The following is a 25735-nucleotide window of genomic DNA, read 5'->3' on the forward strand; positions in this document are numbered from 1 at the left end:
ATTATTTGCTAAAGAACGCATTTTTCTATGCGTTTAATTACTTGTTTGTGAATAGCGAACATATACGATCACAGTTTCTAAAGCTGAGCAAAGAATATCAGTAAAGATTTGCTGTAAATCTATAAAAAGAAAACATTGAAATATTGCTTTAAGCATATGGGGAACAATCATTAACTTGATCAAATTTTTTCTGTTGCTACGATGATTTCATTATAGACGTGAAGGTGTTGATTGAGAACATTGCAGTGGTTGATCTTCGCAATTAGAAAGGATGAGAGCATCGGAAACGCTTGTAATTGTTCCTGAAAACTCGCCACCTGACCTTTCTATCAATTGATTCAGTGATCTGATTTAACGATAACTGATTAAATTGACCACAACAAAGAAATTTGTCTACAGAATTATAGTTGAAAATTTCGAAAAACGAAACATTTTGTTTTCGTTTTGTCCTTCATACCTTATAGACCTTAAGATAGAACTTTTGCATGTAATGAATTTGTCCAAACGACAAACATTAATCTTGAATTTTTCAAACACACTCTGCCTGGAGATGGAGCCTGGTGTTTTGCTTACGATATGAAAAAAGAAGAAAAGGAAAAAAAATGCCTTCTTCTGTTTGGAAAGATTCACCAAGAATAGAGAAGCGTTAATTTCAAAGTTCTTCAGTAAAGACCATTTTAATGACTCTCTCTCATTGGAAAGTGATAAGAAATTAATTTTTATGGAACAGACGATGAACTTAGTATTTTAAAAAGTGCAACGGACAGCCATCTAATGAATCCAGCGCTCTAGACTTCAAAATGCGCAATCAAATGAGCAGTTTCTGCTGCACGATAGTCATCTAATTCCACTTTTGACCATCAGTTCCTGGCAATGAAAAATACCACAATTTTCAGCTAGCTATGTTATGTCACAGCTTTAACAGTTAGTGATATTTTTTCTTCCCTAAAATACTAAGTCTACCTCATTATTTTAACAGCATTAAAGTGATTCCGGAAACCGTACCCTCAGACGTAAACAGTATTCTAAAAAGTAGGTTCTGTGAGGAATCAAGCGACTGTATTCACGTGCCAAGCATTTTGTGGATTTATTAAAATTGTATATAAAGACAAAGGAGTACGGATGCTGTTTTCTTCACTTTTTGATTTTGTGCAAACGTAATCCTAAAACTGCATAGACAATCTGTGCATAATATGAATGAAACAACTTCCATTAAAAATGTATTATGTTTTTGCATCCTTAATGTGAGAACTAGCCGTAATTTTTTTGTTTAAATTAAATCAGCCAATTGATGACCATTTTAATTGAACGATGTAACTTTATCAGGCAATCTGTATTTTGGATGGAATAAATATATATGATATGTAACTGTAAATTCTATAAATACAAAAAGCGGAAGGCCTGCAAATGTACTTGCAACGCGGTTTTGGGAGTAACATACCTAATTTGTTTATATTCTGTAGGTTGATTCCACAACAGCGTACATTGGACATCCAGACATTCTTATAAATAGATCTTTTCTTGAACTTTTGTACAGTAACGTAAGTGAAAATTATTATCTATTTGTAAATAAAATTTTCTAAGTAGCAAACTTAAGGATATTTCAAAATTCCTTTCTAATATAATTTAATTCACCTCATTGTTATTTTACAGTTAACACTGGGAAATGAGAGTTACTTTGACAAAGAAATGAAAGTGCGCAAGTGGTCAGCTGATTATTCCTTCCTTCGTCTTCAAAGACCCGAATTTAGTGAAACGTAGGGTAGCATTTTTTATTCTAGTAAATAAATAGTTTTATTTCTCTTATTATCACTGTTGAACAAACATTCGAAAGGTGAATGTTATGGAGCTAGAATCGTATTTTCTTATATACTGAGGGTCTCTGAAAATGTAAACAATATTTATTTATATTGTTGTGTAGGGTCGTTCTCTCTTTTCTCACATAAACTAAATTAGATCCTACAATGAACCTGGCGAATTCTCGCACAGGCGTGAATAAATACCAGCACAGAAGAAAGGTGAAAGTAACCTTTTATTAAATTTCAAATAGTTAACAGAAAGGCACGATCTTCGTGCATTACAATGGCGCCGTCAAACTTGCGGTGAAACTAAAAGCATAGAATATAATTCAAGTCAAATGTTTAAAATAAGTAGTGCTGAATAGCACGAAGTTAAGCCTAACAGGTTGACTCACAAAAACCAAACAGGCCTGGTGATTATCCGAATGGCCAAGAGGGTGACTAGTGTAACAGCGAAACAACAACAAAAACGTGCGCTGGCTAGTGAAAACACGCTCTGAATCAAGGAGGTTAGAATAGAAGGAGGGAGGGTTCGCAGTTTCCTCCACTCTCGGAGAATGAAACTCTACCGAACAAGTGGCGTCCATGTTTGTAACTTCAAAACATTGCATTACTGCAGTGAAACGTACGTGTTTTCAAGCTGTTCCGTGCATGTATTTTCCAGTAAAAATATGTTAAATTTATAATAAAATGCTTCGCTATTGTTAGTTTTTTGTTTTAAAGTTATAAAGATGATATCCGTAATTTACTACGTACAGAAAATCATTAAGAAATAGTTCGAAATCTAAATGCATGGGCATAACATTAAAGCCTTTAAAAAGGATGTTTCTGCATATTTCAAGAATTTGTTTAGGTTTTATTAGCAACCTGTTGGGTGTACGTTTCAATTTTTCCTTTGAGAAGTGATATTTCTGATTTATTCACAATAGTGTAATTTATTAAAGAATCATTTAAAATAATTTAACCTGAAATTAATAGCAGATAATCATCTAAAATATAGTCACAGGTTGCATTTTTTTAAATGAAAGTTTTAAATAAATTCTTTTCATAACAAGAGAATAAATATTAATAAAATAAAACAGATTTATGCGAATTCAGTGATTTCAGTTCATGCGCGTTTTGTATATATGAATCTCAAAGAAATTGCCTTGAATTGAGCTGAATTACAGAAATATACCTATATAAATTTTTGGATACATCTTTCCACATGTTCAGTTGTGTAAATTTTTACTTACTTTTATCGCTTTACTGCCCACAAATTAGTAAATTTATGCAAAAAAATTTTAACAGCAGAAAAGTTAATTTATCTTGATCAAATGCACAAATTATATTCCTAACAGTTCACAAAACTTTAAAATGAATAATAATTAATACATAAAGAATCGCTATGCTGCCCACAAATTTGTAAATTTATGCAAAAAAATTTTAACAGCAGAAAAGTAAGTTTATCTTGATCAAATGCACAAATTATATTCCTAACAGTTCACAAAACTTTAAAATGAATAATAATTAATACATAAAGAAAAACATTACTTTATTTAACACCTTTACAATTCATAAAAATACTAACAATTGATTTCTTACTTTTAATGAAAATTATAAAACGAATTACCTAAAACGTTCAAATTATACAGTTTAAATCCTAGCATATATCATTGTATGTTAAGGAATGAAGTTACCAGCAATAAACAGAAACATTAAAATGTATTTAAGATATTTTGATTATTATTGAGTACTTTTATCACATCTGGAAAGAAAACAACATGACATTTTTAACATATTTATCAAATTACATAGAAAAAGAAAATCAATACTTACGAATGAAAAGTAATCTTAGGAATATTTTTCGAAAATCTATTTGTGCATCCATATGCAATACAAGCTGACATGCTTCAAAAAGAAAAGAAAAAAAATAATAATGCAATTACAGATTCCCTTGCGCAAGTCACAGCGATAACAGGAACATGGCCGCCGAGCTTCACCGTTTGAGTTGAACCTTCCCTCCTTCTATTCTAACCTCCTTGCTCTGAATAAACTCAGAGATTCAGCCGTTGAAATACGCACTTCACTTAACTTTAAATTTACATCCTGGCGAGAAAGTGGCGGCGAAGTTAAGAAGTTCAGTGCAGATATCAAACTTAAAATAAATTTGTTATGCAAAATAAGGGGAACCCTATAATTTAATTAACTTTTATTTCGGTGTTAATAATAGTTATATTAGTTTACGTCAGAATGAAATATGGAACATCTATCATAAAATCCCTAGCTTACTGGCGTATTCGCTTGGCTTCCCGGTGATACTGTGTTTCACAAGCATCAAATGTTGCTGTCTGGCAATAATAATTTAAATGGTGATATTCCATTTTCTCTTTGTCCCTTTGCATCACCACTGCATATGTAAGGCTTACGTAGGAAAAGAATTCAGTTTGATCGAGAAAGCACCAGTGGAGGTAATACAAGAGAAATTTGCCTCTAATAAGGTATTTCTACTATTACTGCAATGCCGAATATTGCAATATACCATTACGGCCACGAAATCTCTCAAAGGGTTCTTTATTCGCGTCACGAATATTTGATAAGAAATAATTCAAAAAGGAATAATTCGAAAAGGAATTTTCCAGTGATTCATTGAAATAGATGTAATTATAGTATAAAAATGCACCGAAAAAATGCACATAAAAGTCTCAGAAAAAAGTAACATGCAATAAAACTGATACAAATATACCAGCTCATAAAGAGCTATTGATGATTTTTAATGTAATAATAATAAAAGTAAAATCTGAAAGCTTTCAGATTTTATATGACGCCCAAAGAATCTTTTTTTACCATATTGTGTGTTACCTCTATTTATTCAATATCATGTTCATCGCTTTAAACCACATAAAATTCAATTCAACAGCAATATTACAAAACAATGTTTAAAAACAATATATCTTTAGAATTTCCGATAAACAGTCTCACTCACTGGAAATAAAAATGTTGTTTTCCGTGCAGTATTGTGAAATCGTTGAGTTTGTTAATCAGAAATTCGTTAAATTTTACAAAATATGAATCAGATAGTAAAACAAATTCCAAATTCGGGCGTCCAGGTGCTCGGGTGATGTTCGGGTGAAGGATTACGTTATTCAATATTTGATGGCTCTAGGTATCGTCGTTTTTTTATAATGCGAGAAACATACATACGTTCATGAAGATTCTTCATTATTTAATTTCTTTAAATAAAATATAGGGTGATGATGTTTCGTGGCAACAATCTGAAAAATGAAGCTGACGTTTACAGCGAAACAACGCAAAATGCCCTTCCGAAATTAACCGCCATTCTGGGCTACCACCTCTTTGGGCTGAAAAGATTTCAGCTGCTAATTCTCATTTTCTTTTGTAACCAAATAATTGCCCAGATGTTGGTTATTGACCACAATTAAATTAAATGTGTTTTTATAACCTGTATTGAAAGCGTTCTAATAATGTAGGGTTTCCCTTAGTTTGAACAACCAATTATTTTAATTTTGGTATCTTTTCTGAACTTATTTACCCTCGCATTTCCCGCATTTCCTCGCTGAGATGCAAATCAAGTTAAGGAAAGAGGGTATTTAAACAGAAGAATTGAAAAGGTTAGACAGCGTCATTTCGCTAGTATAGCGCACATTTGCTATTTTAATTTTAATTGCGGCTGCGCTCTCTGGCCGTTTAATAAGTATATCGACACTGGTGTAGCGCTTACGCGAAAGCACCCGTCTGCAAACGTTGTTTGCCTGAGCCGGTGTAGGTTGCTGAGTCAGCCTGTTAGCCTTTTGAGGCCGGGGCTTTGGTAGCAGTAAAAGCTACCAAAAGACGGGAAATCTTGAACCGAATGCTTTCCCCCCGTTAAGAAATACCTCCTATTTGCAACAAAGATTCTTGTGTAGTTTAATGGATTCTCAGAGGGGTGCATCTATGTCGCAAAAGGGAGATCTTTGAAAGAGATAAGTGGTTGAAAACCCAGGGACGTCAAATTTGACATATCACCCCACTTTTCAGCCTGTAAAATGGGAGAAAAAGACATGGCCAATAAAGTGGACAACCCCGTCCATTCAAACAGGGAATACAACTGCCAATATATTGGCCATCCGTCTACAAAAGGTTAAGTTGAATTAAATTTTGAAGTCTAGCACTACTTCTTACATTTCGAAATTGTTCTTAAATTTTCGTTAAGTTCTCACCACAAGTAGCCAGTTTTTATTTATTTATTTATTTTGTATGCACGTAGTGCTCGCCTTTTTGTTAAAGACTTGAGCTAAATAAAAAAGGGCTTTTATATCTTTCATCTGTTGTGCTACTTTTCATACTTGTGCGAAACTCGCCTGGCCAAACTAGACATTTTGTGTGATACCAAAGAAGATAGGATCTTACAATAATAGTTTATAATAGTGTTCTTGTTTTTAAAGTAAGTATTCTCAATAAAAAGTTTAAAGTTCGTAATTATATTTTGTTCTAATATAAATATAGCTAACCTAAAAGGGATATATAGTTATTTTCCATTCTAGGGCAACTCGTGCCGCAAACATTTCTCGATAAAGATATATATTTGCTAGGTTGATGCATCTAGCAAGTAATGACGTTCATTATAAACTCATTCCAACTGTGGTGAAATATCTAAGCATAAGAATTATATCTCTAAGGATTTCTTTCAATAATAATAATAATAATAATAAAAAAAAAAAAAAAAAGAAAACCGAAATAAAATGACAGGGTTTAAAATTTTTTCTTTAAAAATAAAAACACTGTTACAGGAGATAAAATTGCCCATTTAATTTAATGGTGGCCGGTATTTAACCTTGGTGTATGTAATGATTTTGTAGAAAATTATTTGATGAATGTTGTTTGATAACAGAACAAAATTTAAGCTATTTCTCACGTTCTTGCGCAAGTTCCCTTTAACTTTCGGCTGAAGTGTTCTGTATTATGAAGAACATATGCCATATGACTTAACGGTGATGTATCGCGATGTATTTTGTCTCTCTAAATGGAGAATAAGTCTGATCTTTAATTTCATTTTTTTCCATTTTGAGACAAGAACAAAAAGATCCTTTATTAATCTTAATTGAATTAGATGTAATATCTTTCACCTGGTTTTATTTCGGTTAAAAGCTATTATAAAATGTAAACTTATTAAATGATTAGGATTAGTTCTTGCTGTCGTTTGGTGGACGTTGGGCTCTGTTATAAATCTAAAGTTTAATGCAAGTGTTTGATTTTTCTTTACATATTAAAATATTTGCATTTAATTTTTCTATTTAATATTTTCTTATTTCATTGATTATACTTTTCCGTTTTTGTTTATGAAGTGCATCTTACGAAATTATATTAAACAATAATTCCTTCCTATTTGCACATGATTATTTTATACGAATACAGTTTGTTTAATTCCATTTGATGTTTATAATTATTTAACACTTGCATGTTCAGCTTATAGCACAATACCCGATTATATTTTGCTAATTTTTCAAGATGTCACAAAACCTGCTATTGGTTGCATATAGCCATATTAATAGCACAAATTATATTAATAGCAAAAAAAAAAAAAAAACCATTATTTTTTTCCTGTTTTCAAATTTTATTGTATTGATAATTCTTACTTACTTCAATAGAAAATTAAAATGATGAAGAAAGACTTACCGGACTTTGTAAAACTTTACACATAAGCACTAGGTTTTGTGACATGAGTAGTTTTCTACACTTGTTTTAATGTAAAATTAGAAAATTTCCAAGTAGTAGTAAAAAGAAATGGGGATTATCTTTAATTCCTCATCTTTAACATTTTTATTTGAAGAGTTTTTAACTAATATCTATTGATTTAATTACAAAGAAAAATGTATTATTACATAGGAAAATTGTCGTTAAAACCAAAGGACTTCATTTGGTTTTTATGTTTCTTTGCAGTTGGCTGGAGCACGCAAACATTACATCTGTAAAGTACTTTTATAACCATAAGAAATCTACCTTTGGTGAGATATGTTTTTCTTTTTACTCTCAGTTTCGTAGTTATAACATTGTTCGTTCCATATATACAAACAGAATGACTGAAAAATTCCAAGACGAAACTTTTTTTTGGAAGATCGCTGTGTTTGAACTTACATTAGGAGAGTGAGGTCATATTTGGTGACAGTGAATGGAACTACCTAATAAATTTCACTGAAACGGATGAGGAAAACGTCTGTATGACGGAATGGCAGAGATTTGATTTGATTTTGTATTAGATTTGGGAAGAGCCACAAGGAAATACTTGACATATTTCTCTGTACATATGTTGATTAAGTATTTACAATGCTTCAGTATTTCAATGTATGATATGACTTGACATGAAGAAGTGTAATTGAGGTATCGCTGGACCTAGTTAATATATAGAACAACGTCATACCGATCGATGTATACCAAGAGCCACTCTACGCGCTATCAGTTGACTATCCGCTGTGCTTTTAGTGCTATCAACACTGTCCGTATTTCAGTGCGAGATATAACTTAAGTGAGTAACATTGAAGAAATCCAAGTAAGAAATTTCAAGCAAGTTATCCAATACAATTATGGTTATCAAGAATTTGAATTTATCGGAAGAGAGTGAAAAGTGACTATTATGTAAGCATCTTAAAAACTGCTTGTGTGAAGCAATGCTGATTTAAAAACACTATTTGCTCAAGAATCATTGCTCCTAGACAATACCCGATTGCACACTGCTGTGATATTATGAATTCTGTTTGAAATTGATCTTTCATCACTGGAATAAACAGCACAGAATCTAGACTTAGTGACATGTGATTTCTGCGTGTTCTCAACATGGGCATGCAGTGGCGTAGCTAGGGTGGGGCAAGAGGGGACATCTGTCCCCGGGCGCAGCATCCAGGGGGCTCCAAATTGATGCTACGAAAATTTTTAATGGTATGTTTTCCATTCTTGGCACACAGAAAGGGGCGCAAATTCTTCAGTTGTCCCCGGGCGCTGAAAACCCTAGCTACGCCACTGTGGGCATGGCAATCACATAGAGAAAATTTTTCTCCGAGGAAGAAGTGGAAACTTCTGCACCAGCAGTGCTGAAGTCAATATCACAAAACAGGGCTCTTTCATATCTTTGAGTAGCCATAAAATGCGATGAAAATTGCAATTACTAAATTGTATTCATAAAATAAAAGGAAAAATAACATGCCACCTAATGCCAGTTTGAACAGGAGAATCAGTTTTAAAACATTTCAATCAGTTTGATAGTAATTTTGACACACTGATGTTTTTCAGTTTTAGTTTTAGAAGAAATAAAGCAAGTTTCTTGTTAAAATTAATGTTACAGAAATAGAAACTGAATTTTTCAGTATAGAGAAGAAACATAGAAAGATACACTCCTTTTTAGTCTGAAATGATGCGAGATATTAATATTTAATCAGGAGCAGCCGCAAATATTGCTTTAATATATATATATATAAACTTTGGAGCTTGTAGATAATATACTTTAAACCAAAATAAGATGACCTTATACAACACTTTTAATAACGTTATTATGTTTTGTACATTTTATACAAAAGAAGGTTTAAAACTTTCATTTTAACATTTTAATTTTCTAATAAATCGGCTGATAAAAAATATTATAAGTCTCTAATTCCCTCAAAAGCATCCAACCAATGCTATCAAAAGAATATTCCTTTTAAATCAAAAGAATATTATTCTTAAGTCCATTTTAAATACTTGCAGAAAAGATTAATAATTTGTAATATCTGACTTTGCTGAGATTTTCTTCTGTTTTTGTGCCCTTCTAGAAGTTTAACTAAGAGATCAAGTATATTGCTGCTCTTGAAATAAAATTTCTGTAGAACTTGTGTAATCCCCAAAGTCGCTCAGTGTATGTATAAAGAGAGAAAGGAATCATTAAGTAGTTTTAACTTTTTGTATTAAGTGTCTAATTCGTTCCGAACAAAGTTTAATACCAAGAATTTCCAAAGTTTCTAAGTCATATGTGCATTCAGAAGACTTCATATAAAGGCCCTAATCATAGGCACGCATTATTAAAGTTCCAAAATCTTGCAGATGTATGAAAAACCGGAAGCAAAAGGAATATTACCTGCAAAAGCGCACAAATGCTCGTAAAACCATCCATTTAAACCATACTACAAAGCCCAAATTTTCCTTAGGTCAAAAGGCGGTGGAATTGTAGTCTTTTTTACATTCGAGGGTTAACTGGTAACTGATGATAAGCTCTCATAATACATGGAGACAAATTATTTCTGTATAACATAGAGATAAAATCTAAAATATTCAGTTTTCTATAATGATTATAAACAGTCTGGTTATTTAAAGTTGGATAATCACCTGCTGGTATCCAATCTGCACGGCGTTTTGGGGAGCAATAAAGAAGAATAATCGCTTTTTTAGGTTCTCATGTGATTAAATCAAATACGGATTGAAATTCCACTTTTACAATCTATCCTGCGTGGTCTTGCAGCAATCGGTGAACCGGTTTCTCTGAGGAGAAAAACATTGTGTTCAATCTTTTGATCTGGCTGAAAACGGTTAAATATATACGGAAATTCGAGCAATAATTTATGATAGATGCTATTTTCATTAACGATTTTAATTCAATAAATTGTTGTTTACCGAAGTTTTCCCTCCAGATATGAGTGAGTTGCAGCATCCATCATTCTGAGGATTAGACTTCTGATTAAAATTAAGTGAAACATCTGCACTTAATCTCTTATAGAAAAAGGCTTATTTAAAAGCTCGATGTAATTGAAAATCGCGTGTTAAAAGTTCTTGGCCATAAAGTTTGATCTAAGTTGAGTGTGCGCTTGTTAAAACGTTGTCAAAAACGATTTTTTGCATTTCTCTGAACATGACACAAGTGAATTTGAAACAACAGATCTAGGATCAATTAAGAATACTAAATTGTCCAATTATCTTTAAGAAATAAGCATCAAAATACACGTTACTATTACAGCTGGGCGATTCGTTTTCTTTTGTAAATTAACAAAGCGAACAAAGCTTCTTTGTTTTTAGTACTAAATTATGTTATCAAAAGTAAATAACAGATTTGAAGCTGCTTCTAGTAAAAGAAATATTCCCCGCTGGCAGATAACTACGGCATTCAGAACAGCTACAGCTTCAATTAAGTTAAACTTCTCAATTCTGCAAAAATCGCAACTTCATTGCCAGGAATCGGCATTACTTCTAAAATTCTATGAGAAGCGTTTGCTACTATTTCAACTGTTAGCAGTATAAGAGCATCTAATATAGATTTAGTATAGTAAGGTAAATTATGCACAAATAATTCGAATTTAGGGATCTTCTGAAAACTTCTACGGATCTAAATGTAGTTTCATGCAGCGCCCAAAGTTCCAATAGTTTCCTATCGCCAAGTTGATCATCAGGTTTACGAATGTTATTGCGATGAATCGGTTTTGGTTTACAGAGGGTATACACAAATTTTTGTATCGATTTTACAAAGATTTATATATAAATAAACCTTAGAATTTTATTTTCTAATATGTTCAGTCCGATAGCTCTTTTGTTGAACTATCATTTTACACCTTGATTTCGAAGATAAAAGTCCTTTTCTTAAAACAACAAGGTTGATTTTTTTTCCAGTCCTCCTTCGCAATCTTCCAGAGTCCATCCAATGTTTTGGGAAGCCTTTTATAATGAGCTTGCTTTAAAAGTCCAAATGCACAGGGGACCCATCAGAGGACTTGGATGAGATACACTTAGAGGGAATAGCTTCAATTCCGGTTTCACTTCTCAATTTTTTATAAAATAGAGCAGTAGATTTAGAGGTATGGCTCTGAGCCTTACCCTGATGGAATTTAATACAGTGAAGATTGTTTGGATAAAGAGATGGAATTTGTTCTTTAAAAATAAGCGTTAAAACTAATCAACAAGGTGTTAAATATATCAGAAATGTTAGTAATGCGAATTAATTTTGACATTTTTCTACTTTCCTTATTTGAAGTTTTCCGTTAAAAGAGAATCCAGTAATAACCACAAAACCTTTAGAAAAACTTTCCTTGTTTTCTCTGAACCAACATATTAAGTCTTATTCTCCTCTTTTTTGGGTAGTAAATCGATCTTTTTTCTTTTGCAATCAGATAAGTATATCCAAGCCTCATCAATTTTAACAATATATTTCCATTTTTCACCTTCCAAATAATTTTCACACTACAAGCTGCCTATAGTCTTACGCTGAGAAACATGTTTCAGCGTTAGGCGATGAACATCACGTTTTGTTTAGATTTCATTAGTTTTAAATCAAATTTTATAATTTGTTCACAGTTCCTACAGACATATTTAAAGATTCTGCATTAGGGATTACATTAGATTTTACATTAGGGATTACATTAGATTCTACATTAGAGATTACATTAGATTCTACATTAAGGATTACATTAGATTCTACATTAGGGATTACATTAGATTCTACATTAGGGATTACATTAGATTCTACATTAAGGATTACATTAGGTTCTACATTAGGTATTTAAAGATTCTCTTTGGGGCTGAATTTTCCTTTAAAACATGAGATGCGACTTTTAAAATCTGTATGAACCTTTTTTGAGTATGCATTTTTTGCCTTTTTTTCCCAAATCAGATGTAAACTTTGACGTTTCTTTCCTTTCACGTTAATTATGTCACGTAGGTTACGTGCAGAAATATTAAAAACATGCCTTTCACAAGTTTTTTTAACAACTGAAAGTATTTCTTTCAGTATTTTCTTCTGAAGTATTTCTTTTCGGACAGTGCAAAAGCCTTCGATCCATTCTTTATTCTTCAGCTTTAAAGAAAAGAGAATGTTTTTAATGCTGCAGACGTTAATTAAACCTTATTCCAATCTGATGCCAGTCATATGTAAATTTTAAAATTAATATTTAAATTCAATTATTAAAAGTCAAAATTGTTACAGAAATGAGTGAACATCGTCTGTATTTGATTACGGCAAAGCATATTGCGCTATCTGCCTAATTGAAGAGATGCCTTCGTGCAGGATATCCTTCACAACAACTGTCTCGTGCATACATTACACATAAGGGAAAACGAGGAAAATGTCCACTTCCCTTGCCTGGAATCGAATCTAGTTCGAAACTACCAGTAAGCGACTTTTCCGTTCAGCCGCTGATGGGCGTTGCAATGAATCACCAGTGCGTTCAATAAGATTTTGATTGAGACGCTCATAGAATTGAAGTATACGGACTAATAATGCCATATCATTTATTTGAGCGAGTATTATTTATTACTGATTCCGGGGAAAATTTGTTGCTATATTGAGTAAATCGCCAGTGAATACCAACTGGAAAGATACTTTTTCGCATAGGGAATCATAATGTGTATTGAATGGTATCTTAATAGCAGTTATCTCCTATATTTTAACAAGAACACGCCAAATTTAGCTACAATGATTAAAAAGTAATTACCTAATTAAAAAAAATTCAAGAAACCGTAAACATCTGAGATATCATTGTAATAAAATAAATATTTCAAGAATATTTCATGGGCTTTTACTTACAGATAAATGTTCTAAAACTCCAATTAAATATTTTTTAAAACTCAGCAACAAAATACAAACTAGAATAAATCATAACGAGAGTTATGAAACTTCGCTTGCCGTCAGTATTACAACATTTTTTTACGTCATCTTCGTTGGAATATTCTGGATATGCAGAAAAGCGTACAGTTGCTTGTTGTCATTCGTTTGTCACAATCACACTATTATTCTCCATGATAAGCGTCTTGTATATCTGGTGTTTAAAGAATCGAGTGTTGCACTAAATTAGTATGGCTTTGCTTGAACGCGCATAAAAAAAAAAATGCGAAGATAAATGAAGAGGTACGATATCATAAACATGGCTGATATTAAAAATTAGTACTGTTTCAGATGCACTTTAGAGAAATTCTTGAAACAATTCCATTTAAAGAGCTTAATGAAATTTTCCCCATTCAATTTTGGTATGTTTATTAAAATCTTGTTACATAAAATTCTATTTAAAGGACATTAAATGGATTAAAATTTTTTTCCTGACATGCTGAGTGTCCTGTAGCGAATATTTACTATACAATACTCGCAAAATCTGTTTCTAGGAAATCCATTCTCGAATTATATTTGAAACCCTATTTTTGAATAATTTGTACGTTAATAAATTATTTATTGATATAAAGCGGGAAATATTTATCTGATAATTTCCACAGATTTTTTAATTCTTGAACATTTTTATTGTTTAATAAAGTCTTTGATGAATTGGCTTTCTTATTAGTTGCTTAACCGTGCTCGGGAAATTGACATAAACCAGCTATGAATCGAAATTTTGTTAATTATTTTCTGCAGGTTTCACTAACTATAAAAAGTCTGATGTGTACACCACATGACTTCGTTGTACGGAATATTAAATTATACGCATTTTTTCTTGCATTTCATTTAAACTTATAGGTAAATCTTCGGATTATGGTAACTTGGCGATTTTTTGGCGAATTGGCGAAATTTGGCGACAGACCCTGATACAGCAACCTGCTAGATTTTGTTTCGGACGCCATTTTGTTTTCACAAAGTAAAGGCATTTTTTTTTTTAACTCAAATTTTTTTCCAACAATCTGCTAGCCGAATTACGCTTATGCTAGAACTTTAATGGAACAAAAGTGCTTAATCATGACGAAGATTAGGTGCGAAATTGTTTCTAAGTCCTTATTAGCTAAAATCAAGATCGGAATTTTCCGGAAAGTAGTGGAACAAACGTGCACAGAAATTTGTTTTTACAGGCCAAATTTATATATGAAACATGTAAATAATTTTTCTCATGAATTATAAAAATTTTCACGAAAATGCAGGAATAGCATATTAATTTACTTATTGCTTATATTTAGAACAATGCATAAAAATAATCTCTCCAAATGATTAAAAATACTAACTTACCATACTCCATACACTCATACACCATTCAAGCAACTCTTTTGGATGATCACATAAATGTAATAAAAATTTGGAATTTACTTTAGAAATGGCCATGTGATCCAAATATTGAGCAACATTGTTTCATACAAGATGGAATGAAGCTGAACATACAAAATGGTATGAAGTACTGCATATATTTTTGCAAATTTCCCCCCTTTTTGAATTAAAGAACTCTGATTCGTCCATAAATGTCACATGATATGTCTCATGATCTCTCATTTCTCTGAGACAAAATAATGTGTGATTGGAACTGTGTACTTCTCAGATTATTGCTAAAGTTCTAGCTACTAACCTTTATCGCCTTACCAAAATGTCGCCAAACTACCTATTACCATATTCCAAAGATTAGCCAACTTATTGGATTGAAGTAAATCTACATCGTCGATAACGCATAAACTGCAATAGAATAAATGCACTCTTTAAAATTCACTGTATTTGTTTACCACAGCGACACTCTGGCCCTAGGTTCACTTAACAGCGTTCCATTTCATTCATATTTTAACTCGGAATGAACAAAATTTATATCATCTTAAGAATTGCCTAATCTTTGCCACATGTTCTATTCAAATACTGTAATAAATATAAAACGATGTATAAAAGAAATTAAGCAAAGAAAAACAACAAAAAAGAAACGGTTTTTCACAGACAATTATTTCTCATTCAATTAATTCAGTTCTCACTTCCCGACCAGGCAAAAATACATAAAAATTCCAAATATCTATATTAAAAATTACCAGAGTAAATCTGAAACACTTATTTCCTCGAATAAATTCTGGAATGGATTAATCATGATTTAATTCGCTATAATAAAAGAATGCGTTATCTTTGTTGTTGCGAAGCTTAGTTTCTCTAGATTGGCAACAAATCCGCTATTTTGCCAAGTTTAAAATGTAAACAAACATGTCCGCCATCGCAAAATTAATTAGGCTTAGCGGCACTTAAACAACTTTCAAATTGTTGTTAACTCCACAAGTATTGCATGCAGATTTCCTAAAGGCATAAAAAACCTTAACCGAAAGATAAGAACAACATAATTCAATCCTTTTTAAAGCAAAAAATACACAATTTACAAACATATAAGAATAAAGAAACTGAGCTGAGCCGAGTAACAGAGTTGATATATGCATACATATAGTTATATACTTTTGGTGCAGCCGATAGCAACCAAAATACAAGGTGCACATCTACATGTTATAGCAGTCCTACATGCAAAATTTCAACGTTCTGAGGCTACTCGTTTTTGAGATATGCGAGATACGTACGTACGTAAGTACGCACAGATGCCACGAAACATTCTCTTCAGAATTCCTTTTAAATCAGTTTTATAATTTTTTCATGGGGAAAGAGTCCTTTATTCTGTCCTTACTTGCAGATGTCACGCAAAAACTTCATTAAATTGCATTGGATAGCGGTCAAAATTGATATTTTTGTTGAAATATGATACCCGAAATTTTTCGCGATTATAATACTTCCTCTTCGTACAAGGAAGTAAAAAGGAAATTTTTCGTGAATTTACTTTTTTTTAAAGAAAAGTCACATTTATCTGTAGAGGAGAAAAGGGAAAAAATGTAATCTGAAAACTTACAAAAGGTTGTTCTCCGATTCATTGTTTAACCTTCTAAAGCTTACGTTATTGCACAATTCGCCTATAAAATTTAGGATTAAAGACATACAAAATGTAAAGATGAAGAAATAAACATTTGTACTCTCCCGCCTTCAATGTATAACCTTCATAAGTTTATACAACACTTCACACGTTTGTACGATTAGACTCATTTTTTGGCAGAACTCTATATTTTGAAATATTGTTTAGTCTGATGCTGTAGTTACCTGAATATCTATGGCGTAATTAAAATAATAATCACTGAGGTGAGACTTCGCTTAAGAAAAAGATAGTAGTCTGCAAGTGAAAATCAGTTAAAAGGCTAGCTGGGAATAGTAAAATTTTTCTTCTCCAGAAATTATTTGATGAGAATGGGATTGTATGACAGCATATTACTGTGTAGCAAAAACTAGTTATTCGATTCATCTTTTAAGATTAACACGTTGAATTATCCTCAGAAAGCTAGGCATTACGTATACAAAGTATGTAGCTCAAGACATTGAAGACATTGAAGGTGCAGAGACTGACTTAATTCACTATTCTACTGAGTTCCAAATGTAAAGAAATAGCCTTTCGTTAGGCTCAACTCGCCACTTAAACTTTTAAATTGTTGACAATTCTACAACCATTGCATGTAGATTAACCAATGCGTAAAAACCTTAACCCGAACATGGAAACCACATAATTCAATCCTTTTTAAAGCAAAAAATGCACAATTTACCAACATATAAGAAAAGAAAAACTAAGCTCACCGAGCCAGGTAACAATGTGAGAATATATATATATGAATGGTGCAGCCAATTGCAACAAAAAAGGGAGGTGCACAAGTAAATGTTAAAGTAGTCCCATGTATAAAATTTCAATGTTCTACGGTTACTCGTTCTTGAGTTACAGGAAATACATACATACATACGTACGTACAAACGTCAAGGAAACAATCTCTACTGAATCCATTTTAATTCCAATTTACAATCCGTTTTGGCAAAAACAGTCCTTTATTTTGTCTGTACGTACAGATGTCACGCAAAAACTTCATTCTAATGGTTTCGAGAGCGGTTGAAATGGATATTTCAGTTTAAATATGATACCCGAAATGTTTCGCGATTACAATACTTCCTTTACTTTGCACATTTCTGCCAAGCCTCCAGTCCAAACCAGGAAAGACATCAATGAAGCTATTAATTACTTTAATAAAAATATCAGCTCTGCCATCAATAATTCTAAATCCTCAAAAGAAGAAGGAAATTTCCTTCTGCCTGCACATATTCGTCAAAAAATGAACTATAAAAATCGACTTCCAAAAATTTACCAACGTACTCAAAATCCCCAAGACAAAACCAGATTTAATACAGCACCTACACAGTTGAGAATCGCCTTGCGAAAATACAGAGATGAAAATTGGCAGAGGTTCGTTATGAAACTCTCCCATACGGATCAATCTGTTTGGAAGCTCGCTAAATCTTTAAAAGGCAATACAAAAAAAAAAAAAAAAAAAAAAAAAAAAAAAAAAAAAAAAAAATTGGCCCAATTGAAATGAATGATAAATTAATCCACAACTCTACAGAAATTAGTGAAAGCTTCGCTGACAATTATGAAAGTCAATTTCAATGCGAAAACTCAAGTCCAAATACTCTATCTACAGACTTACCTACCACAAACCAAGTGATCAATTTTCTCCAAACTAATACTTCTGCCAACAATAGCCCTACTACTCCAAAAGAAATAAAAGATATTACTAAAAAACTCAATACAAATAAATCTGCTGGTTACGATGCTATTTCAAACAAAGCTTTTAAAAATCTCCCCCTAAAAGGAATTGTTCTACTCACGAATATTATCAACTCTTGTTTACGTCTCTGCATTTTTCCGGAAAAATGGAATCATGCCATTATAATTATTATTAAAAAACCCAGCAAAAATAGCACTCAAATCTTAAGTTTCAGACCCATCAGTCTACTACCTGCAGCTGCAAAAATTCTAAAAAAAAAAATCATTCTAAAACGCATCCAAAATTTTATCAATAGTCATATTATTATTAAAGACCATCAGTCTGGATTTCGTACTGGTTTTTCTACTACACATCAAATTACACGCTTAGTCGAATGCACAAGAGAAAGCTTTAATAAAAAGGAAACTGTTGTGGGTTTATTTTCAGACGTTGAGAAAGCTTTTGACAAGGTCTGACATCATGCCCTCCTTGTCAAGTTTATTACACAAAGTTTTCTTGCTGAAACTATCATCGTAATAGCTGATTTTTTGAGCAATAGAACTTTTCAAACTAGGATCAACAGTTATCTTTCTTCTATAAAATCTATTAAAGCTGAAACGCCGCAGGGCGGTATCCTTTCACCAACTTTGTATAATATATTTACTAATGACCTAACATGAGCGGATTTTGCATTAGTTGCATGCTACGCTGATAGTACAGCTATACTATGCAAATCACTAAATTCACACATTGCTCATATCAAACTACGAGAGGCAACGGAACCCTTATGGAGTGGTTCATAAAATGAAAAATTAAAATTAATATTGAAAAATCCTCAATAGTCAATTTTAGTAAAAAAGTTCTCCTGGGAAATTTCGAAGACATCAAAATTAATAGCTCCATCGTGAAAAAAGAAGATCAGGTCAAATACCTCGGAATTCTCATTGATAAGCACCTTACTTTTAAGAATCATATAAAGTACGTCAAAGCTCAAAAAGGCCTTCATGGCACTTTATCCTATACTCGGCAGAACTTTACAGCTAAATAGTACTACAAAAAGGTTTATTTATCTTCAAACCATAAGGCCCATCGTTATGTATGCAGCGTCCGCCTGGGCAGCCACTGCGAAATCTAACAGACAAATTCTTCTATCATAGCAGAATATTCATTTACGTATCATCACTAACTCCCCCTGGTTTGTAAGAAATACTGTCATCCACAACAGCATTAAAATAAACTAGCGGGCAAGCCCGCCAGCTGAGCGGGCTGAAGCCCGCTTATCATTGTTCGTTTTTAAAAGATATCCTATGTTAAATCTGGCCGGTATTGAAAAGTTGAACCGAACTACCATTTTTTAGCGGCATTCCGCGGGCTTCCCCCGCTTTTTTCACCTATGCATCCAGAAGTTACCGCATACACTATACATATGCGGAAAATCACGAAAACACCCATGCTTCCAGCCCTTTCGCGGGTATTCGAAATTTGGACCGAAATACCAATGTTCAGCGCTTTTGGGCGGGAGCCCGCCCAAAACAGTGTTCACGTGTGCACGCAAAAGATACTGCGTACACCGTACACATGCGTAAAATCACGAAAACACCCCTCCAGCCAGCCCGCTCCCGATTCGAAAGTTGGACCGAAATACAATTTTTCAGCGATTTTGCGCGTGCTGTGCCCGCTTTATTCACGTATGCATGCTGAAGATGGTGCATAAACGATACACATGCGTAAAATCACGAAAACAAACATGGAGCCTGCCTGTTCGCCGGTATTCGAAAGTTGGATCGAATTACCAGTGTTATGTGGCTTTGCGCGGGCTCTGCCCGCTTTATTCACATATACACCCAGAAGATACTCCATACACTATACACATGCGTAAAATCACGAAAACACCCATGCATTCAGCCCGCTCGCAGGGGATTCGAAATTACCGCATTACCAGAACCGCATTACCAGTATTCTGTGCCCGCTTTATTCACGTATGCATCCATGAGATACTTTATAAACGATACACATGCGAACAATCACGAAAACACCCATGCAGCCAGCCCGCTCGCCGAGATTCGAAAGTTTGAGCGAACTACCAGTGTTCAGCGGTTTTACCCGGTATCCGCGCGCTGTATTCACGTATGCATCCAAATTTTATATACAGTACCCCGGAATTCGAAAGTAGGACCGAAATACCAGTGTTCAGCGATTTTGTGGAGCGGGCTGCGCCCGCTTTATACACATAAGCATGGAGAGGATACTGCATAAACGATACACATGAGTTAAAGCAAGAAAACACCCGGGGAGCCAGCTCGTTCGCCGACACCGAAAGTTGGATCGAACTACCAGCGTTAAGAGGTTTTGAGCAGGCTGCGCCCACTTTTATCACATATGCATCCAGAAATCACTTTATACACTATACACATGCGGAAAATCAGGAAAACACCCATGCAGCCAGCCCGCTCGCAGAGATTCGAATGTTTGACCGAACTACCAGTGTTCAGCGGTTTTACCCGGTATCCGCGCGCTGTATTCACGTATGCGACCAAATTTTATGTACAGTACCCCGGAATTCGAAAGTTGGACCGAACTACCAGTGTTCTGTAGTTTTGCGCGGGCTGCTCCCGCTTTATTCAAGTATGCATGCAGAAGATACCGCATACACGTTACACATGCGAAAAATCCCGAAAACACACATTGAGCCAACACGGTCGCTTGGATTCGAAAGTTGGACCGAACTACCAGTAATCAGAGGTTTTGAGCGAATTTCGGCCGCTTTATTCACTTATGCATCCAGAAGATGCTGCGTACACGAGGCACATGCGTAAAATCACGCAAACACCCATGGACCCAGCCCGTTCGCCGGGATTCGAAATTAGGACCGAACTACCAGAGTTCAGCTTTATTCATTTATGCATCCAGAAGACACTGCATACACAACAGATATGCGTAAAATCACAAAAAACATGAGTGTAGCCTGCCTGCTCACCGGGATTCGAAAGTTACCGTATACCATCTCAAAGGAGCAAAGAAAAATCTTTAATCTAAAAAAAAAAAAAAAAAAAGTGTGAATTTAATTTTTATTGGTGCGAACTTATTTAAAATATCATTTGCATTAAAAGATAATATCTAAATTAAGTGCACGTATCTAATAACATAAAAAAAATATATTATTCCAAAAAATCAAATTTATTATTAAAAAAATAACAACATATTTTTAAAAAATAGCTTTTTCAGATTTTTTAATTAATATCCCAGCTGATTAAAGTTGTACAACTTCAAGAACGTCATCATTTAAATTTAATGTAATATAATAACTTTTATTCAATATCAATAAAAGAATTAACGTGACAATCATCCTAACCTGAAATTAAAAAAAAATTGTGAAAAGCAGCTGTTTATTTAAAATGCCTACATTAACGAAATATTTTTAAAATACAGTTAGGTAACATGCAATCGCGTGCTTTATTCAACTTTAGAATATAACCTTGATTTGTATCTGCGGCGATTCAAGAAACTGTTGCAATCGGAAAAATGAGCCCGAAAATTAGCGTTTTCACAGTTTTTAATTAATATCTCAGCTGATGAACGTCCTACGAAGATGAGAATGGTATCATTGGATTCGTAGAATTTTTTGGAATCCGCAGACACCTGCCTCGAATTCCAACTCAGCGCCGTTCCATAGATATTTAAGAAAAAAGAAATTGACACGTGACCTTTCGTCAGCACAAATCTCGAGCGGAAGCAATTGTCATCCCCCCGGCGCTTTCGAAAAAGCAATTTTATCTCAGCTAATTCCGAGACGGTTGCCACTCCGAAAAATGAAATAACGTTTTCGCAGTTTTTAATTAATAACTCCGCCGATTATTGTCGTACGAAGATGGGACCGGTATCGATGGATTCGTTGATTTTTTTCGAATACGGGGATATGCGTTTCGAATCGCAACTCGGAGCCGTTCCGCAGATATTCGAGAAAAACGAATTTGGCACTCGGCCAAATCCCTAAAATAGGGGAAACCCGTGAAAGAAAGTGCAAAACGTAGGGAAATGTAGGGAGAAAATCAGTTTTTAATTAATATCTCGGCTAATTAAAGTCGCACGAAGATGCCGATGGTCAATCCGGCGAGCCACGGGCATTCTGAATCCAACGGTACCTTCCGCTAAGCTCTACACCCAGCCGTTCCCGAGGAGATGATGTTACAAACACACAAACAGACAGAGGCACACAGATTTTAATAGTATAGACTAGCGGGCAAGCCCGCCAGCTGAGCGGGCTGAAGCCCGCTTATTATTGTTCGTTTTTAAAAGATATCCTATGTTAAATTTGGCCGGTATTGAAAAGTTGAACCGAACTACCATTTTTTAGCGGCATTCCGCGGGCTTCCCCCGCTTTTTTCACCTATGCATGCAGAAGTTACCGCATACACTATACATATGCGGAAAATCACGAAAACACCCATGCTTCCAGCCCTTTCGCGGGTATTCGAAATTTGGACCGAAATACCAGTGTTCAGCGCTTTTGGGCGGGAGCCCGCCCAAAACAGTGTTCACGTGTGCATGCAAAAGATACTGCGTACACCGTACACATGCGTAAAATCACGAAAACACCCCTCCAGCCAGCCCGCTGCCGATTCGAAAGTTGGACCGAAATACAATTTTTCAGCGATTTTGCGCGTGCTGTGCCCGCTTTATTCACGTATGCATGCTGAAGATGGTGCATAAACGATACACATGCGTAAAATCACGAAAACAAACATGGAGCCTGCCTGTTCGCCGGTATTCGAAAGTTGGACCGAATTACCAGTGTTATGTGGCTTTGCGCGGGCTCTGCCCGCTTTATTCCCATATACACCCAGAAGATACTCCATACACTATACACATGCGTAAAATCACGAAAACACCCATGGAGCCAGCCAGTTCGTCGGGATTCGAAATTACCGCATTACCAGAACCGCATTACCAGTATTCTGTGCCCGCTTTATTCACGTATGCATCCATGAGATACTTTATAAACGATACACATGCGAACAATCACGAAAACACCCATGCAGCCAGCCCGCTCGCCGAGATTCGAAAGTTTGAGCGAACTACCAGTGTTCAGCGGTTTTACCCGGTATCCGCGCGCTGTATTCACGTATGCATCCAAATTTTATATACAGTACCCCGGAATTCGAAAGTAGGACCGAAATACCAGTGTTCAGCGATTTTGTGGACCGGGCTGCGCCCGCTTTATACACATAAGCATGGAGAGGATACTGCATAAACGATACACATGAGTTAAAGCAAGAAAACACCCGGGGAGCCAGCTCGTTCGCCGACACCGAAAGTTGGATCGAACTACCAGCGTTAACAGGTTTTGAGCAGGCTGCGCCCACTTTTATCACATATGCATCCAGAAATCACTTTATACACTATACACATGCGGAAAATCAGGAAAACACCCATGCAGCCAGCCCGCTCGCAGAGATTCGAATGTTTGACCGAACTACCAGTGTTCAGCGGTTTTACCCGGTATCCGCGCGCTGTATTCACGTATGCGACCAAATTTTATGTACAGTACCCCGGAATTCGAAAGTTGGACCGAACTACCAGTGTTCTGTAGTTTTGCGCGGGCTGCTCCCGCTTTATTCAAGTATGCATGCAGAAGATACCGCATACACGTTACACATGCGAAAAATCCCGAAAACACACATTGAGCCAACACGGTCGCTTGGATTCGAAAGTTGGACCGAACTACCAGTAATCAGAGGTTTTGAGCGAATTTCGGCCGCTTTATTCACTTATGCATCCAGAAGATGCTGCGTACACGAGGCACATGCGTAAAATCACGCAAACACCCATGGACCCAGCCCGTTCGAAGGGATTCGAAATTAGGACCGAACTACCAGAGTTCAGCTTTATTCATTTATGCATCCAGAAGACACTGCATACACAAGAGATATGCGTAAAATCACAAAAAACATGAGTGTAGCCTGCCTGCTCACCGGGATTCGAAAGTTACCGTATACCATCTCAAAGGAGCAAAGAAAAATCTTTAATCTAAAAAAAAAAAAAAAAAAAGTGTGAATTTAATTTTTATTGGTGCGAACTTATTTAAAATATCATTTGCATTAAAAGATAATATCTAAATTAAGTGCACGTATCTAATAACATAAAAAAATATATTATTCCAAAAAATCAAATTTATTATTAAAAAAATAACAACATATTTTTAAAAAATAGCTTTTTCAGATTTTTTAATTAATATCCCAGCTGATTAAAGTTGTACAACTTCAAGAACGTCATCATTTAAATTTAATGTAATATAATAACTTTTATTCAATATCAATAAAAGAATTAACGTGACAATCATCCTAACCTGAAATTTAAAAAAAATTGTGAAAAGCAGCTGTTTATTTAAAATGCCTACATTAACGAAATATTTTTAAAATACAGTTAGGTAACATGCAATCGCGTGCTTTATTCAACTTTAGAATATAACCTTGATTTGTATCTGCGGCGATTCAAGAAACTGTTGTAATCGGAAAAATGAGCCCGAAAGTTAGCGTTTTCACAGTTTTTAATTAATATCTCAGCTGATTAACGTCCTACGAAGATGAGAATGGTATCATTGGATTCGTAGAATTTTTTGGAATCCGCAGACACCTGCCTCGAATTCCAACTCAGCGCCGTTCCATAGATATTTAAAAAAAAAGAAATTGACACGTGACCTTTCGCCAGCACAAATCTCGAGCGGAAGCAATTGTCATCCCCCCGGCGCTTTCGAAAAAGCAATTTTATCTCAGCTAATTCCGAGACGGTTGCCAGTCCGAAAAATGAAATAACGTTTTCGCAGTTTTTAATTAATAACTCCGCCGATTATTGTCGTACGAAGATGGGACCGGTATCTATGGATTCGTTGATTTTTTTCGAATACGGGGATATGCGTTTCGAATCGCAACTCGGAGCCGTTCCGCAGATATTCGAGAAAAACGAATTTGGCACTCGGCCAAATCCCTAAAATAGGGGAAACCCGTGAAAGAAAGTGCAAAACGTAGGGAAATGTAGGGAGAAAATCAGTTTTTAATTAATATCTCGGCTAATTAAAGTCGCACGAAGATGCCGATGGTCAATCCGGCGAGCCACGGGCATTCTGAATCCAACGGTACCTTCCGCTAAGCTCTACACCCAGCCGTTCCCGAGGAGATGATGTTACAAACACACAAACAGACAGAGGCACACAGATTTTAATAGTATAGACTAGCGGGCAAGCCCGCCAGCTGAGCGGGCTGAAGCCCGCTTATTATTGTTCGTTTTTAAAAGATATCCTATGTTAAATTTGGCCGGTATTGAAAAGTTGAACCGAACTACCATTTTTTAGCGGCATTCCGCGGGCTTCCCCCGCTTTTTTCACCTATGCATGCAGAAGTTACCGCATACACTATACATATGCGGAAAATCACGAAAACACCCATGCTTCCAGCCCTTTCGCGGGTATTCGAAATTTGGACCGAAATACCAGTGTTCAGCGCTTTTGGGCGGGAGCCCGCCCAAAACAGTGTTCACGTGTGCATGCAAAAGATACTGCGTACACCGTACACATGCGTAAAATCACGAAAACACCCCTCCAGCCAGCCCGCTGCCGATTCGAAAGTTGGACCGAAATACAATTTTTCAGCGATTTTGCGCGTGCTGTGCCCGCTTTATTCACG

General features: G+C 34.9%; 1 protein-coding gene across 1 annotated transcript in view; it reads left to right on the forward strand.

Annotated features, from left to right (window-relative positions):
- LOC118205639 (neprilysin-2-like) overlaps positions 1–25735 on the forward strand; it is a 161792-nt gene that overhangs the window by 110492 nt on the left and 25565 nt on the right. Inside the window, exons 12-14 of the mRNA XM_085810971.1 lie at positions 1464–1541; positions 1654–1757; positions 7719–7783. Of these exons, the coding sequence (XP_085667097.1) occupies positions 1464–1541; positions 1654–1757; positions 7719–7783 (247 nt within the window). The remainder of the gene's footprint in view (positions 1–1463; positions 1542–1653; positions 1758–7718; positions 7784–25735) is intronic.

This window comes from Stegodyphus dumicola, chromosome 2 (genome assembly GCF_044657685.1).
Source record: "Stegodyphus dumicola isolate Sdum_Otavi_A_Nest chromosome 2, ASM4465768v1".
Lineage (NCBI taxonomy): Eukaryota > Metazoa > Arthropoda > Arachnida > Araneae > Eresidae > Stegodyphus > Stegodyphus dumicola.